Source organism: Megalops cyprinoides, chromosome 14 (assembly GCF_013368585.1).
Source record: "Megalops cyprinoides isolate fMegCyp1 chromosome 14, fMegCyp1.pri, whole genome shotgun sequence".
Classification (NCBI taxonomy): Eukaryota; Metazoa; Chordata; class Actinopteri; order Elopiformes; family Megalopidae; genus Megalops; species Megalops cyprinoides.
In genome coordinates, this window is record NC_050596.1 from 10,101,786 (window position 1) to 10,118,940 (window position 17,155).

The window sequence follows — 17,155 nt, forward strand, 5'->3', positions numbered from 1 at the left end:
CCTTCACTTCCTCTCTCCTTTGAATAAATCAGAGCACTGTACATTGCGGTGCTAAAAATGGCTGCAGCTCCCAGCTTGTCATGTGACCAACACACCGGTGCCCACGAAAGAGTGCGGAGATGTGTCATGTGTCAAGGGAGGACCCAGTTAAGCTGCATTTACCTCATCCCTGAACAATACCTGAAACCTCAGTGAAGGAGAAAATTACAAACAGCCCAGGAGCGGGAAATGCAGAACGCTTAAAGCTACCTGACCATTCCTTTCTGGTAGCATCTTTCTGACCCATTCATCTGGAACAAAGCTACTGTATCTGAACCTATCTCTAGTTCCACATCATACAGAAACACACTTGGCTCCTGGACAAAGCACCCAGTTGTTACTTATTACACGGGACAATGCTAATACATTTTCTTAAAAGAACATCAGCAAACACAGCAAACACCAAGGTAATCCCAAATGAGCTGTTAACTAGATGTAACTGCATATATTTTCTCTTTTCATTTGAATTGCACTATTGGTTATCAGTTTAACATTTTAGTTGAAACAAGACTGCCATGAATTTTGTAAAAACTCATATTTATAATTGAAATGATGTGATAGGTAGAAGATCTTAATATTCTGCAACAGGTGCAATTTAAAAAGACTGCTGAAAGAGTGTGCATTTTCTTTGATCCCAGCAGAAAAAAAGTCCCTCCCATCATTTGAAAGACATTTCAGATGCACTATATCCACAAATGCCATCACAGGACAGAAAATACATTTATGCCATGATATTACAGAAAAATGGGGATATCAGTCCACTGCAGCACATTGTACTCAACTTGAGCAATTAATTATTATTTTTACTTTTTATTCTTACACAATATCTTATACTATAAAGATATACTGTAGTGTAAAAATAATATAGAATAATACCTTATTCTATTGAATGCCACCCTCCCTGTGTATTAATATTATTTCATTGTTTCCTCTAGAAATTAGTCAATTCCAGCCATGACTTGATCATCACCCTCAACTATAATTCAGTTCCAACCATGACTTGATCATCACTGTCAATTATAATTCAGTTCCAACCATGACTTGATCATCTCCCCTCAACTACAATTCACACTGTCAGTAAAGTTAAAAACTAAACTTAACTTAACTACAAGACTGAACTACCACTAGGAGACAATCACGTAGACAATCTCACAAAAAATGATCATTTTTGTTGCTCGATCACAACTGTTTATTACAGAGGAATCTGGAAATTTTGTCAAGAAATGGCCTGTGATGTCATCAAATATGATTCAGTCCTCTAGGCAGGCATATGAGAAGCATTTTAATAGTGAAGAGTTTTTAGCTTGTCCTTTATTCCTCTGTGGGGCAGCCTGATCATTGACACAGCCATCTGAAGTCTTCTGAAGGCAGTACGGAACTGAATGAGCAATGAGTACTGGCTGCAATGAGCAATGTAGCACCTCCTTTAGCCTTCTGCAGGGTGAATTATGAGTGTGTGGGGGAGGGGCAACTTGGTAAATATCAGAATGAAATACACTGAAAGTCTACACTGAGAATCTACATGTGAGAGCTCAGATTCAATCCAATGATTTTTTTTTATTTGTTTGTTTGATTATTATTTTGTCATTCAATTATTTTTTTCCTTAGAGTTTGGTGATTGGCGAGTTCCTAATGAAATAAAAAGACTACCATTTGCCTATCTTCATAAATGTTCTATTAAAGACAGCAAATGTACTTAAGTTAATTTCTTAAAGTTAAAGTTAGACTGAACCAAGATTAAACTCTTGCCATAGATTTAGTGCTTAACATTTTATGTTTTTTTAATTTACAAACTACATTTAACATCGAAATGAATCTGGTCATGTGGACATGTTACATTTCATGCGGTACAACATCACAAATATTACTGGACATATAGGCACAGGCATTTGTTATGAATATGTAGAGTCATTCAATAATGATATGACTATTACACAAATACCTTGGACGTAGGAGTGTCTTAACCATTATTATTACATGAATGAAGTGAAAGACTCCATAAAGAGCATCACTATTACAGAGATGAGTAAGAAATGAGGATAAATACCATGGATTAAATAAATTAGAGCACAGAGCTCATCCAAACAAAGATCCAAAAATGGCACATGCTGTCTCATGACAGGAATCACATCCATTCTGTTGTTGAACTTTAAATATAGCAAGACATCTGCATCTAGCCCAATGAGTGTACTCTTGTATAATGTGAATGAACTCAATCACTAGGAATGGACTTGGGTTACATTATATTAATTATACATCTAAAGCCACTAAACAAACTTCAAACCAAAACACGTTCCAGTAGCGTAATCAAGAAAATTTTCCACAAAATAAACTTGGATGACTGGAAGACATTATGATGAGCCATTATGTTACAGCTTCATGTTTTTCTTTTTTCTTTATTTTTTCTTTTTTTTGGAGAGTGTATTCTCCTTTGTGCAAAACCTACTGATAACAAAACAGAAATTAAGTGTTTGGGCTTCAGAGAGCAAATATTATCAATATCTCTTCATCATTCTTTTATACAATTTATTGATGTTTTATTATTAAGTAAGATTATGATAAACTAAATGGCATATTGAACATGCTGCTCTTGACCCATGATCCAAAGAGGCATCCGCAGAAAAGGAGGCAAGGCATGGCAGAAGAACCCTACTTTGTACCACTAAACCTGAAGGAATTTTGAATCCTTCATACCATAGCTACATAGTTGCCTAGAGACTGGATTGAATTATAACTAAACTATTTCTAAAAAAAGTATATGTAATTAATGTGTGCCTTAACCCTCAGCAGCATATCATGCCTTCAGCAGTGATCATCAGTGTTCGAGGTCCAAGTGGTCAGCTTTCATGTGATTTTATAATATGTGTTGCATTTAGCTTGCCGACCTCAGGGCTATAACATAGGGTATGCATTGTTGAGAGATGAAGCAGAACTTGTGTATGATATTGAGCTTTATGAGACTGTCATGATATCAGTGTGTTCAATTTCAGTGCACCTAATAAAACAACATTGACCTACACTGGAGAACCATTTGGTACTTATGTATGAGTATGTTTTTTTTTTCTTTTTGCTCAAACATCTCATTACACCATTACAGGAACTGCATCAGGAATGGGAACGTAAATGATAATAGTTAACTGTATGTTCTTACAAATTTCATTAGCCTTAACAGGTGCACTTGGGTGGGTAGTTATGACTACAGGGTACTCACACAAATGCATGCGAAGATACACACATACACATAAACACAGCAGTGTTCAAAATGACATGCTGTGCAGAGATGGCAGCAGGTTACCCATCAGCCATAAAGGAGTGACACCAGTATTGAAAGAGTGTTTTACTACTATAGAGAGAGCCCTTAGCACTGCTGCTGTTTTAACTCAATGGTCTGGGCAATCTGCAGTAAGGCTGAGCAATACCTGAACTCTTGCCTCTAGTTGCAGAACATGACATTACAGGAAACACTCTGATACTGATGGGGGCAAATAAATAGTATGAATCATTCAGCTGCACTCACGAACAAAAGAGAAAAATATATATCATTTGACAGCTCAATCACATACTGTTTTGTCTTGTTTCAACATTATTTTAGCACTTAGAAATGTCAAGCTGATGTTAAAAGTGTCATTTGAGTCATCTGTCCCTCAGATTTCATGTCATGATAAGAGTGCAGTAACTATTCCTCAGACACAAAAGTGAAATTATTTCCCCCTTTTAAGTTAGTCTATGCAAAAATGTATCCCAAAGGCTCTGTGATGTTTAACAGCATACGTAAGCACCACAAAAACCTTAATATTCATTTCCAAATTAACATAAAGTAAGACTACTGTTTTAAGACTAAATATTCAATGACTCTTTCCATTTCCTGACTCTGTTGTTATAAATAAAATAGGTATTCCAGGTGATTATATAACCCTTATCTGCAGAGGAAGAAAAGCAGTAATTTTTTCACTAAATTTCACAAAGTAATCAGAAAATAACACAGGAGTACAACTTCAGGGCACGCCTGTCACTTAGCTCTTAAGCTTAAGAGAAGTATCAAAACATATCGCTTTGGAAACAAAGTAGAAACAAAAACATATTATGATCTCTTTTTTTTTCAGAGGGTATGTCTGCTACTATTGAGAGTTGTGACACAAAGCCATGGTAGGTACTAAACAGCTTTGGTACTGCTTGGTTTCATAAGATAAATGGGAGATGCATGCTCAAACAATTGAGCAATGCACTGCGGTGGTTGTTGGCAACTGTCACCTGAGAAAAATGGAGAACATGCATACTTCTCTGATAGCCTGATATTCACCTGCGGTCTGCCTCATGAGAGATAGCAGCAAACTGAGAGACGATAAAGCAGCAACTTACATGAGCGTTTGCTGTAACATAAGCTGACAGATCATGTGAGCATTGCCCTTTAATTTTAGTTGTGTGGGTCTTACTCCCTCATATGCAGATATGTTTTTGCAACACAGAGTAGACTGTAAGATTTATCATCTGAAATAGTCTCTATCCATCAGTCACTGTGGTCTCTGCTTAAGCGTGGACCAGGCCTCTGTACGAGCATTTCCATTGCATATTATTGGGTCGACAAGCTAATCTCAGCTTGGATCTAATTATGCGTATTACATGACCTTAAACCAAACTGATTATAGCCGTGCTGTAGCCTTACTGCAGCACCAGTCGATAAACTACTCTACCATTTGCCAAAGAAGTGCATCCAGTACATGTGCCCTTGGCCCATATGGAAGTCATTAACATTACTGTCATATCGCATTTGCGTCTCAATGTAGCATGTACAATGTGTGCATTAAGCATGTGCGGCAACATCTCCAATTCCTGTCATGTCACTGTAAACATCACATGCTGAGGCTATGTTTGAGGTGCAAACTAGCTGCACCAGATGTTTGAGAAGTGGAAATTCAATTATGTTTATATTTGCCTGGAAATATTCAACAAATACGTCTATGGTTAAGGAAAGAAATTCCCATGCGTTAATGCTCATCAACCAGCGCCACCCAGTAGATGTGTAAGAGCTGATACGCTGTTTTATACCAACTGGTTAACAAGAGGTGGAGACCTTGGCTTCAGAATGTAAAAGTCCTGTTTGTTCTAACCATTCACTAAACGCGGTGATTTCACTAATGAGCTCCTCTACCTGGCTGAAGAGCTGTGCTGATTAAATTCAGCTGGTGTAATGAATGGCTAGAACAAATACGTGGCAGGACTTTTACTTTCTGAAACCGGGGTGTCCACCTCTGCTGCTTAAACTGCATTGAAATTAAACCAATACAACCATCCAAAATGCAACATCCTGATAATCTTTACCATGGTGTCTAGCTAGAGAAGAGATATTTTACAATAATAATAATATGATACGATAATAATACATTTTAAACACGGTCATCCTGTTGATGAAAAACAAAGCAGTGCTGATCAAACATGTTTCCGAGATTTTTTGTGTTAATTTAATAGAGGGTCTTTCTCAAAGAACAACAGCTGCAAGCCTGAGTAAAATCAGAGGAGCAGTGATTAACCCACGTTTCACATATGTCTCTGAGAAGTCCTATCTTTGTTTTAATTTAATACAAATAGCTTTCTCAAATGCCTATACCCGCAACTGAATAGAGGAAGGGACTGCAAGGCGTAGATGTTGTAGATATCTCAGACTTTGAAACACCGTATTGGGACTGAGGCTGCATGTTGTGTTTTGAGCAACTCTTTTGGTCATTCTCTGATTTCAGGAGTGAACTCACAGGACAACAATTGGGATGCAGAGAAATTCTTAACATTGTGTTCTGCCAGTGCTGCTAAAAACAGAGTGGACAGTAACACAGAGAGTGAGATCACGCTGAATCATGGAGAGTTAACTTAAAACAAGATACATGCCACCCTTAATCATAATAGACAAAATAATAACATGATGTTACTGTGGCATAAAAAAGAAGGATACCAAGTGACCTTATGAGTAAGTAGCACAGTGATTTTCTAAGTGCTAATTCAATGCTTCAGAACTGAATTCATCAAGTATTGAGACATTATTGCAGTTTCTAGTGTTGAATGATTCAACTCGAACATCTGCTGTTTGCCATTTATAAACCTTTCAGTTATGTTACTAACTGTTAGTGCTCCATTAAATAATAATCTCCTGCTCATTTGGAATTCACCTTAAGTTACCTTTGGGCAGTGTGCAGCCAGGGTTCAAGCATTAATGGCACCTACCACTGGGTCCTAACCTTCAGACCTTTTTAAACTAATTGGGCCAAACACGCAGAATGTTGTACTGTGCACTTAAAAAATAACAAATGAGGATTATACCTTTTAACACATTCTAGAAGCAATTCTGGTACCACTTTCTCTTGATAAATGTGTTAGGCTACATGAAGTCAGGCGCACAAGAGAGTGAAAGAGTGAAATCAGAATTCAGGAAAAGTGAAAAACAGGACAAAAGTATAAATGACAACTATTAATAAAGGAATACATAACTAATAATCATTCATTCAGATATACATAGATAGTGGGGAGATACAGATGGTTAAACAGTTTCCTCTTTCAGATATTGTTCACACTTCTCAATGATAATGATAACTGTAATATTAACGAAAACTTTAAACAGATTTATAATGGTAACACCAAAGAACATCTTCTCATCTGAAGCACCTGCCAATCAGTTCCTTTTGAGCATGCTCTGATTTGACGACTAATGACAGTAATGGGACCGCACTTGTGAATGGCAGTATTATAATGGAGCCCTATCTAGATAATCGCTCTGAAAGTGATTCCAACAATATCCATCATTATCATTGGAGGTCATTTTAATAGTTATCGCTGTGGTGTGACCACCTTCGTTCATTTAAACTGTTTAAATTGAGCCACTTAAATTGATTTATCATTATGGTCACAGTTACATTTATCGTTCCTGTCTTTGATTCTGTCTACGGTCCAAGTCATAGGGATAATCCAGGGTATGTAATACCTCTGCCTGTCTCTGGTTGTTCGCTGTGATCAGTGATGGTGACAAATTCCTTTCTCCTTCCCTTAATCACTTCAGTTTTAGCACCCAATGAAAGAACGCATGAAAGTAATGTAGTCACATGGCTTACCTGCTCTACCCACAACCCGCATATAAGTTGACCAGCACCAGTCATGCTAACTGCATGTCAGCCGGCTAGCACCAGGAATGCTAACTGTATGTCAGTTGGCTAGCACCAGGAATGCTAACTTGGTCACATGGGACCACATGTCAGCATGCTAAACCAAGCATAAAAGAGAACAGTAACTTGGCTTGAACTGGGGTAGTTTATGAGAGCCTGACACTATGTTCAAACTACTGACATGATCAGTGCTAGTAGTTGTAAAGTTCAATGTTTTCAGCCTCAACCATAGAAGGAGGCTGAAGACAAGTGCCCAAAAGCTTACGTAAGACTGTTTGCATTTGAATGCCTGCTTGAGGCAGAGGATCATCCCATTTTCAGTGTATGGTGATGAGGTAAATAAATGCCATCTTTCTTACCTAGTGAGCTGACTTGCATCACACACACAGAGTGTGACTTTTCTATTCTTGTGCAGCTTCTCCAGAATGCCTAAGTACTAGCTAACATGGTACCTCGTGGTCAAGAGGACATGCTAACAATTTGCAAAAACAGGTTTGGTGTTTGGGAGTGGGGATAAATTTTATAGAGTGGTGCAAATTTGTTATAGAGGGGTGCAAATTTGATGGAAAAAGTCCACATGAAACAGGTTTGTTTCCCTGGGAGCATAAAATCAACATGAAGAAAAAAAGGCACATTAATTCAAATACCTGTGGCAGAAATCAACCCAGTTCACCTTCATACAAGCAGCTGGTTCTGCAGCACAGATGGAGTCTTGTTCCAGCAGGATGCACAGTAGATATGTACATGGTATATTTACTTACATAGTCTGAAGTGGGCCACCCTAATGTTGTTCGTCTATCTACGTCATAAATTAGACATTCATGGTTCAACAATGAGGTACTGCTCGCCTGTGACAGAATGACCTTTCTGAGTCGCAGTCCAATCAAGCAAACGCATTTTGCACTTTACAATCTTTTCCGGCCCTTGCCCAGGGGCGTGTATGACTAGCATGACAGTAAACCAGCTCACCATCAACTGTTTTGTTTTGAATAAAATGCACAGAGTGCAGAAGGCCAAATTTGAATAACCTGACCCCTCAGAGACAAAGCTATCCTGAAGGTGACGTCAGCAGAGCAGACTAGCTCAGAATACATGGCACACTAGCCAACAGTATGCAAGGCATCCCAGCACAGGAACAGTTCACATCGAATACCACGCATGCTGTTTTTGGGTGATCTTATTTGGCTTTTTCTTTTTTTGTGTGAACTTAATATTTCCCCCCTTGTTCAATTCAAACATCCCCAGTTACCCCCTTTGTTCATGTCACTGTTAAGATACCTGTGATACAGCTTCTAAAATGAAAAGAGTCAATATTTAGGCCAGTCCTGGAAGGGACAAATGCGTAGCTGTAATTGGTGATGTGTTAAAACTTAAAGGCATGCTTTATCACAAATTATCATTTCCAGCCAAAGTCAAAATGGCAAATTCAAACCATTTATGAATGTGTACACATCCATGTTATCAAACAATAAAAGCCATCTTTTCTTCTGCTTTTTCACCCAGCTTTTCTTTTTGTTGTTGTTGTTGTTGTTGACTTTCATCTGTTGTCTTTTCCAACCCCTTTAATTGTGGCTGTGGTCTGCATCTTGCCGCTTATGCCTGTTAGCACAAATTGAAGCACTGCACATTTAGAATGTGCATGTATATACAGAGACATACATATATATGAATTATGAAGGACTTCTACGCTTTACTGCCTATACTGATGAGAAAATCCTGTCAGGAAATACATGCAAAGTAATTTGTCGGGGTGAAAAGGAGAACATTTAATTCACATTTTATACTGTACATTATGGTAAGTGCAAGAGCAAGCCACATAGGCAGTAACAACCAATAGTATTAGAGGTTACTGCAAATCGGGGTCAAATCACATACAAATACAGACAACAGTGCCTCAATGCCTGCAAGCCCAAAGAGGGACAGTCAGCGGAGAGGAGGCCCTTTTAAGCAGTAAGCCATGCCAGCCTCCACCACATTGGCCACATCTATAGCAGTCTGCTTGATACTCCGAAGACCCATCGCCAGAGTCATTCACCTGTTATCTTCCTGAAAAAGTAGAGGCCACTGAATCCAACAAGGCCCTCTACACTAGATCACTCACACACAGGCACACACATTCATGGGATGCACCCAGCCACTCACTCAATCCCAGCACGTCCAATGTCACTGCATGAACTGGATACATAAGGGAGCATGGAGTTTGAGCAGGCAGTGGACACAACACAGGTTTACAACATCGCACTACAGAGATAGCAGTCAGTGTGCATTCTGCATGTCAACTGCCACATCAATGCATGAGGTCGGTCTCTTTCTCCCATTTTCAGGCAAATGAATTAAGCCATTGTTCTGCCATAGTTCTCAACACACACTTTAGTGAACACACTGAATTTATTCCTAACCATGTCATGACCATACAGCTGTCTGAGGTGATCACTAATTTCTACAGCCTGTGTGAGCTCCGCAGTCCGCAGCCGATCAGCTGACGGTGCTTCTTGGTCTGAAGGAAAGCCGAGCGTTCTCCCCGCTGCATTTTCACCTGCTGAGCGTCACCCCCGGAGGCCTACAGTCCTGCACCGGTCATTTGCATAAGCGACGGAGCAGCGGCGGCCCTCGCTTGTCCATGCGTCTCGCAGACAGCAGGGAGAGCATGTGTGTTTGCGTGAGGGTGCCCCTCACGAGCGTTTGAGGTGCTCCACGTGCCTCTGAACCTGAATCTTCCGGGTAGCAGGGCAGTCTCCCTGACAGCTATGTCAACGTCTGTCCATTGCAGGAGAAGAAACAACAAAGTCGAACAACATCTTTTACCGCAGCTTCCGGAGTCCGCTGGTTTAGTTTCTGTGAGGTTGTGTAAAACCTAATTAACTCATAGACAGAGCACTTAAAAGACGTTTTGGATTTCCTGTGGCGACAAGGGAATAGGTATTATACTTTATCCGCGTGGGTGGACTTGCTGAGACATTCATGGAGATTCACAGATCATAGCTTGTAATAGTCTGTGTGTCTGCCTAATTATTTTGCCAGCAATGTCTGAAGTGAAGTTGAAGTTAAAGTGAGAACTCTGTTCAGCAGCCAAACTTATTCTTCACACATATTTTGCTCACAGAGAAGATTTGTCAGTAGACCTCAACAGATATGTGTAATATTCTGTATGCAGATGGCATGTGCTTCACAGATAACCTGATGCAATATTTTTGTCTATGAGAAAACACAAGCATGTTCTTAATGACCACAACTGAACATAATGTATGAAGTTTCCCCAAACTATGACTGTACCTATACATAGTATTTCTGTGGAAAAATAACATCAACACTTCTGCCATAACTGAGGATAAATTATTGTATACAATTACATCAAGTGTAAATCAAGTGTATACCAACAGATGGCTGGGATTTAAGGGGGCATTAAATTATTCTCCTTTGTAGTTTTCCATGACAAAAAAGTTGATTTACAACATTTTGGTTTGTGTGGCTCCATGAATATTGTCTAAACAATCATAAAAATGTAACAAAAGTAGGAGTGTTAAACATTATTTCAACAAGATGGTCAAAATCGGATCATAATGAAAGAATGTGATACAGTAAGCCCTGCCAATATACAGCTTATTTCAGGCAATTGCATTATACAGCTCTGTTACTGCTGTTATGTATTATTCTACTGCGTATCATACATGATTAATGACCTACCTCTGAGAAAATGCCTTTTGGGTCAATTAGAGTTTCTGCAGTGGCAAAATATTGTAATGTAGTTCTGCAATCCAGCTCTTTGTTCCCCATATATACATCAAGCTTCCATCCATTTCTTTTTAATTTCCTTATTCAAAAAGCCACATCATATTTCTTGCGTGACATAATTAAGGAAGCAGTCACATTGATAGATGGAGTGAACAACGTTAACTTCAGACTGCCGGGTGCTGTGGTACTCTGAGGGTCTTCTCATTAGATACTCCTCTCAGGTTAAAGGATAATTAATTCAGACTTGTAATCATCTCATGAGTTTCACATGTTTTGAAGTACTGCAAACAGTAGTGTTGACAGTAGCTAGCACTGTGGAATCATTAAACTATCATTAAACTGTATAGAGGAAAAAAAACCTGAGCTGTGTGGACGATTCAAGAGATAATTAGGTGAACACAATGGTACAGGCTACGACAGAAAAAAACACAGCAGTGTGCTTGCATTGCATTCTTTACAATGACCAGCACATTACTTCACAGTCTCGTGAGCACGTACATGTGAATGACCTCATAGCACAGCTTGGTGTCTTTACTTGTCACCCTGTAATGGCTGCAGGGTGCCTCTGGGGTTCACCCCATTCAAGCTTCCCAAATTCTGACTCCTCCCCTCCTAACACAATGGTAAAAGCTTATGGCAAAAAAAAAACTTGATTATACACATATAAGTATAATCATTACAGGCAAAAGCCTAGCTGCAGTATAAGCCTTTGTTCCAATAAAAAACTTAGGGACAGTTAAAGTCTGGCAGTTGAAAATGGTGACAGTAGTATACATTTGTGCTTTTGACAGCACTTTTTGTTGCAATGCTTCCAACCACACTATATTACGAGTATGGCACTAATGATTCAGTTTCTACTTGCCAACCCCTCGCCAATGACTTTTTAAGTCATTCTGGATGAGAGCATCTGCCTAATGAATAAATAAATGCTGTCAATTTGAATTAATGTTTTTGTTTTGTCTTTTAATGGATATTGAGGATCTTAAACTGTTCCAATTTACCATATTATAAATACCACATCTAACTCCATCAACTCCAAACTGCAAACTGGTTAATCGTAATTGTGTGCGTGAGTGTGTGTGTGTGTGTGTGTGTGTGTGTGAGTGTGTGTGAGTGAGAGAGAGAGAGAGGGAGAGAGAGAGAGAAGGTCAGGTATTGGATAATGAGCCACATCTGTCTAATTAACTGACTTTAAACAGGTGTGTGGCTACTGCAGCAGAAAGTTGTCTTGTGAGTTGAGCAGTTGGTTTTGTGGCTTTGGTAGTGCTGATTCTTGTTTTTATTCATTTTTTGACTACATAATTTCATTTTTTTAAAGGTTTTAACAAGGCTTCTGTGTTATGTGAAGTCAATTGGCGAGCATCATAACAGTGAAACAGAAGGGGCTCACCACCCCCATAGGTTCATGTGAGTCTAGGGGAGTGAAAACATGCTTGCCACGTTTTCAGCAATTCCCACTTGTCTACATTCAGTAACATGCAGGCACCTTGGCAAAGTAAACCGTGATTATGATGAACAACATTAATTGGTATATCAGTGAATGAAAGGGGTAATGAAAAGGGTATTGTGCCTTTGTGCTCTAAATCCGCACTGAAAATAATGCTTCTTGATAATTAGGATGTAGTATCAAAACCAGATCAGTCCTTTTTTAATTACTGCACTGCTGTTTAAAAGACAAATTAAATTGCTGTTAACGTGGATCATAGAAATGACAATTGCCCCACACTGTTGTAATACTCCAAAGCCAAAATTTTATTAAAATAGGGAAATCAAATGACATTGTGGCCATGGAGGTCTTTGGCCATCAACCACATGACCTTCATGATTTTCATAGGAGTATATATTACCCACATCATTAGCAATTTAATTAGGCTTTTAAACAGTGTTGCAGTAATTAAATAATGACTTGCAAACATTACTGGAGTGTGAATGTATATTTATTTCCACAGCCATGTTTTTCTTATTATCCAGCACCTTTGTAAATCTATGGATGTGCATACATTCTTTTTTCTTTCTTTCTATGAATGTGGATCAGCCCATCTCATAATTTAAAACTCTGAAATACTTTGAAAGTAAAAAAATGTGTACATGACAAAATATCTGAACTGCACAATTGATTACACAGACATTCTTGATGAAACACTGAATCTGTGATCTGATTATATCAGTGTCCTCACAGATTACTATACTGAAACTTGGACACCTGTTTCTGTGTGACTGCATTGTGAGGAAACCAATAGCCTCCTCATGTTTCAGAACAAAGGAACTGAGTTTCAAGTCAAAGCTTCTACAAAGAGCAGTGACCTATTACACACTCATAAAGGCTGTGACTAAAGGCATACTGCAGATTCCAGTGCATCATAATCAGAAAGGTATACATAACATACTTAACTGATGTTCAATATATGTAGGACAAGGGTCTTTCAATGAAAGCGTAGTAACACACAACTGTTTGATTCAGTGACATCTGAATATGCGTTAGGGACCAAGTCTATTATGCATGGCTGCCTAATGGGAACATGTGGTGTATTTACTTACTTTTCAGTTGCATTTTACAGTCAGTGAAGGTAACTAAAGCTTACCACAGATTCTTTATGACTGTGTGTACTTCACTACTTCACTTTCAATATATAAGAAGTTACATCAGTTACATTTTAACTACATTAATATAGCATTTGTTTCGAAGGAAACTTTTCCTGAGTTTCAGGCTTATCAAAGTTTTAAGCCTAGTTTCTTTGTAAAAAAAAAAATGGAATCCAGTGATGTGCAGTTCTTCTTTTGCCTCACAGCCCATGAATGCAGAGGAACAACCTCAAATCAGTGCACGGCCAAGCAAAATTCAAGACTTTGCCCCAGACTGACAAACATTAGGCATCAAGGCCATCTGTAACTGCCTTCTGACGGAACCGACCTCCTGTCTATCCACATGTCAGAACTGAAGCTTTTGGCCCCGCTTGAGGTATTTTGACAATTACGGCACACCGCAAACGTTCTTTACCCCGTGATCCACTCAACACGTGACGCACTTACTATCTCGGGGATACACTACTGCACTCTCCTCTGGACCATGGTATTCTCCCACTAAACACAGCTTCGCTGCTGAGTCTATCATTTGGGCTAAAGAAGCACTGTAGTGACTACACTCTCAAAAAGCGCCCATAACTTACCCAAACTGCCGTAAAAACCGTGCGCTTTATAATAATTTAAATGACAGAATGACTCTATACTGTAAGTACGGTTTTTTGCAAGCTTTGTTGTGAGACCGTGCTAGTGTTGTTGCCCACTACTACTTCGTCGGCGTCCCGTGTATCGTGGTGCCAGGAAACTGACGCTTTCAGGGAAAATTAACACTTTAATTTTTGATGTGCAGTCCGACTGCCAGTGCCAGCTGTTGTTTCCTGTGTAAAACCACGCTGGCGCTTGTGTCTACATTTTAGCAATGCAAATGTATATCAAATGAAGCATGTCGACCCTTATAATCAGCGTCTGTCACAAAGAGCGTCATTATCCCCATTTCACATCCAGCTCTGACATCGGTTTCCGCATCCATAGCGCAAACACCTGAACCCGCAGTGAGTAATACTCTTTGAATAATGTGGATAAGTGTAACCTGCATCGGTTTTAATATATGCAGCGCAAAGTGGTGACTGCACCAATGAGGAGCGTTAAAATGATGCCGTTTTGAAACAGTGTTTTATAATATACAAAATCGGTTTCCCGTCCCTGGAGTGCTACTTCTGGAAGTTGGCTGTTTTGCTGCAGCGCGTTTCTTGGAGGGGAGGTCCTACACAAACATAGTGGCTTCCACACCGACGCGTCTCTACTACTCCAGTCATCCTATCGTTTCATCCAAATGCGACACTGTGATGGCAACCGTTTCCTTTATTTTTATGTACAGGGTCGACTTTGGTGTAGACTGCATATCAAATGGTTTGTTCGTCAACCGCGCAGTGTCAGCGAGACAAAATAGCTATGATCTACTACACTGCAGTGCCAACGTCGAAGGTTGAAGCGAAGCTTCTCTACCCCTATGACTGTCAAACCGATCAACTTAATGCACTCAAACCCTGTCTTACACAGCGTATGATGTTGTACAGTTCCACAACACATATTCGCCAATACATAACAACAACCTGTTTGAGGAAAATATACAAAAATGTCAAAATATGATCGAAAACAATGTTGAAGAAACATTTACTTTTACGTAGCAGATCTCTCCACCGCTTTAAAATGCAGATCTAACTAAAAGGGACAGACACCGGGTCGCTGAAGCATCAGTCATTTCAGCGAATGTAATAAACTGTGTATCTAGAAAGCGGACTCAAGAAAATATGTGCATATTGCCTAGACTAAAGCCGGATCTGTTGTAACTGATATGTACACCTGTGAACGATGATGATCAAAAATGTGTATTTGCAAGAAATATAATTGTGACACAAAAATCGAATGGTGTAATCCTAGTCAGCACGCCTGTAATACACAAACCGAGAAGTGTTGCAGGGCAAAAAATGCTGCAGCAGCAACCCAGAATAAACCCGTATAAGGAGAATCACATTAAAATCCAAGGCACATGGAACACCAGTATCTTGCCTATGTCGCCATTACATTAAAAAGTGCCACAGTCTACCTCTGTGCAATTGAGCCATATCAGAAAAAAAGTTGAAAGCAGTGAGATCAACCTGATTTAGTGTTGCAGGGCTTTTCGTTTTGGCGTTGAACGTTTAGTCCTGCCTGGCTCGCTAGCAGCGGGTAGTACGGGATAACTTATTCCCCCCCCCCCCCCCCCCCCCCCGGTTCCCCTGCATTTATTTGCTGCACAAATATGATTGCAGGTCTAACACCACCACCATAAACAACGTATAACAGTGCAGCCAGCAGGAAAGAATTAACGCACTATTTGCTTACCACTTGGGCTCTTGTTTTTCTTGAGACTCTTGCCACAAAGACACTGCAGCATATGCGTTCCTTTGCTGAAAATGTTCCAAAGAAACCACATTGATTTGGGCGAAGAGCAATCCAGCAGCTTAGACACCCTGATAAGGAAGAGATCCTTGCGGTTGCATAATAAAACAATTGAATCACTTGTCCAGGACGGGGCTACCAATTGTACCATAGAAAAATATGTAATTTCCCCCCAGTCTTCTGCGTTTTCGTTCACGTGGTAAAATATTTTGGTAGACCTCTGAATGAAGAATATTTTTTCCCGGCTACGTAAAAATGATGATACCACCCCAGGTTGTCGGTAATAAAAATATACTCTATAAATGGCATGTGTCGCACAGAAAGAGATGAGAAGCAGGTAAACAAACAGAACTAATGAGAGAATAGTAAAACAGGGATGATATCCGCAGATAAAACCATTGCCTATTTAGTTCATCACTCTGAAGATGGGTGGATCTGTACAGCATAGAAAGCGAGAGGCTGCATCCTAAGGCAAAGACTGCAACGGTCGCCCCATCAAAACATATAGCCAAATCAAGTCAGTTCAAATAAACCTGCACATAGCCGAGATCAGTTTCCAAAAACCCCTTTCTTCATCCTTTAAAAAAGCAGAGAGGGGTAAGCCAAGGTGTTATTATTCCCTTTAAGTAGGAGGTGTATGTCCTTATGCGCTGTTGTTCTCGTTTCTTTCTTTTCTTTATTGTTTTACGAATACATCACAGACATTTCCGCGTCTTCCATGAGTGTAGCACATCCAGAAAAAATATTTGCATGTGTTTCGTTTCGCCTTGGTTCTGTTAGAAAATAGACGCGAGGAGGAGGGGTTGAATTGAAAGATTGGCTTTCCATTACGTGAACACGTGGTTTTAGCACCGTCACAAATGAGACGTTTTCAGTATTTCGGAGCAGACGAAATAATGTCAAAAACTGGCGAATGAAGGCGCGAGGGGGGTTCTGCGCAGTGTTGCCTTTCTCTGCTCTTCCCTGCAAAACGTTGCTGGTCTGAATTTAAAAGGTCTGCGGTCCAGACACGGCTTTGGTGGCCACCAGCATTCTTTTATAGCCGTACTTGAAACACGGAGCGCAGAGCCTGAAGCTGACGTTCAACGAACTACCTGCGTCAAAACTCTGGGGCGAAACAATCAGTCTGAGGCGAAGAGGGCGGTAATGTAGTTATTCCACTCCGAGTCACTGTAAGCAATCAATCTCTTCTTAACGTTCGATTCGTTAACGATTTCACCTGTAGTAAAGTGAATTCTCCGATAGTCCGACCGGGGCTGAAACTCACCTGCAGTAAG

The 17,155-nt window shown here is 39.7% G+C and overlaps 1 protein-coding gene across 1 annotated transcript in view; it reads right to left on the minus strand.

Moving 5' to 3' along the window:
• LOC118789393 (fibroblast growth factor 14-like) overlaps positions 1-16,275 on the minus strand; it is a 124,279-nt gene extending 108,004 nt beyond the window's left edge. The window contains exon 1 of the mRNA XM_036545797.1: positions 15,822-16,275. Coding sequence (XP_036401690.1) covers positions 15,822-16,029 — 208 coding nt within the window. The 5' untranslated portion in view covers positions 16,030-16,275. The remainder of the gene's footprint in view (positions 1-15,821) is intronic.
• Between the last annotated feature and the right edge of the window lie 880 nt (positions 16,276-17,155).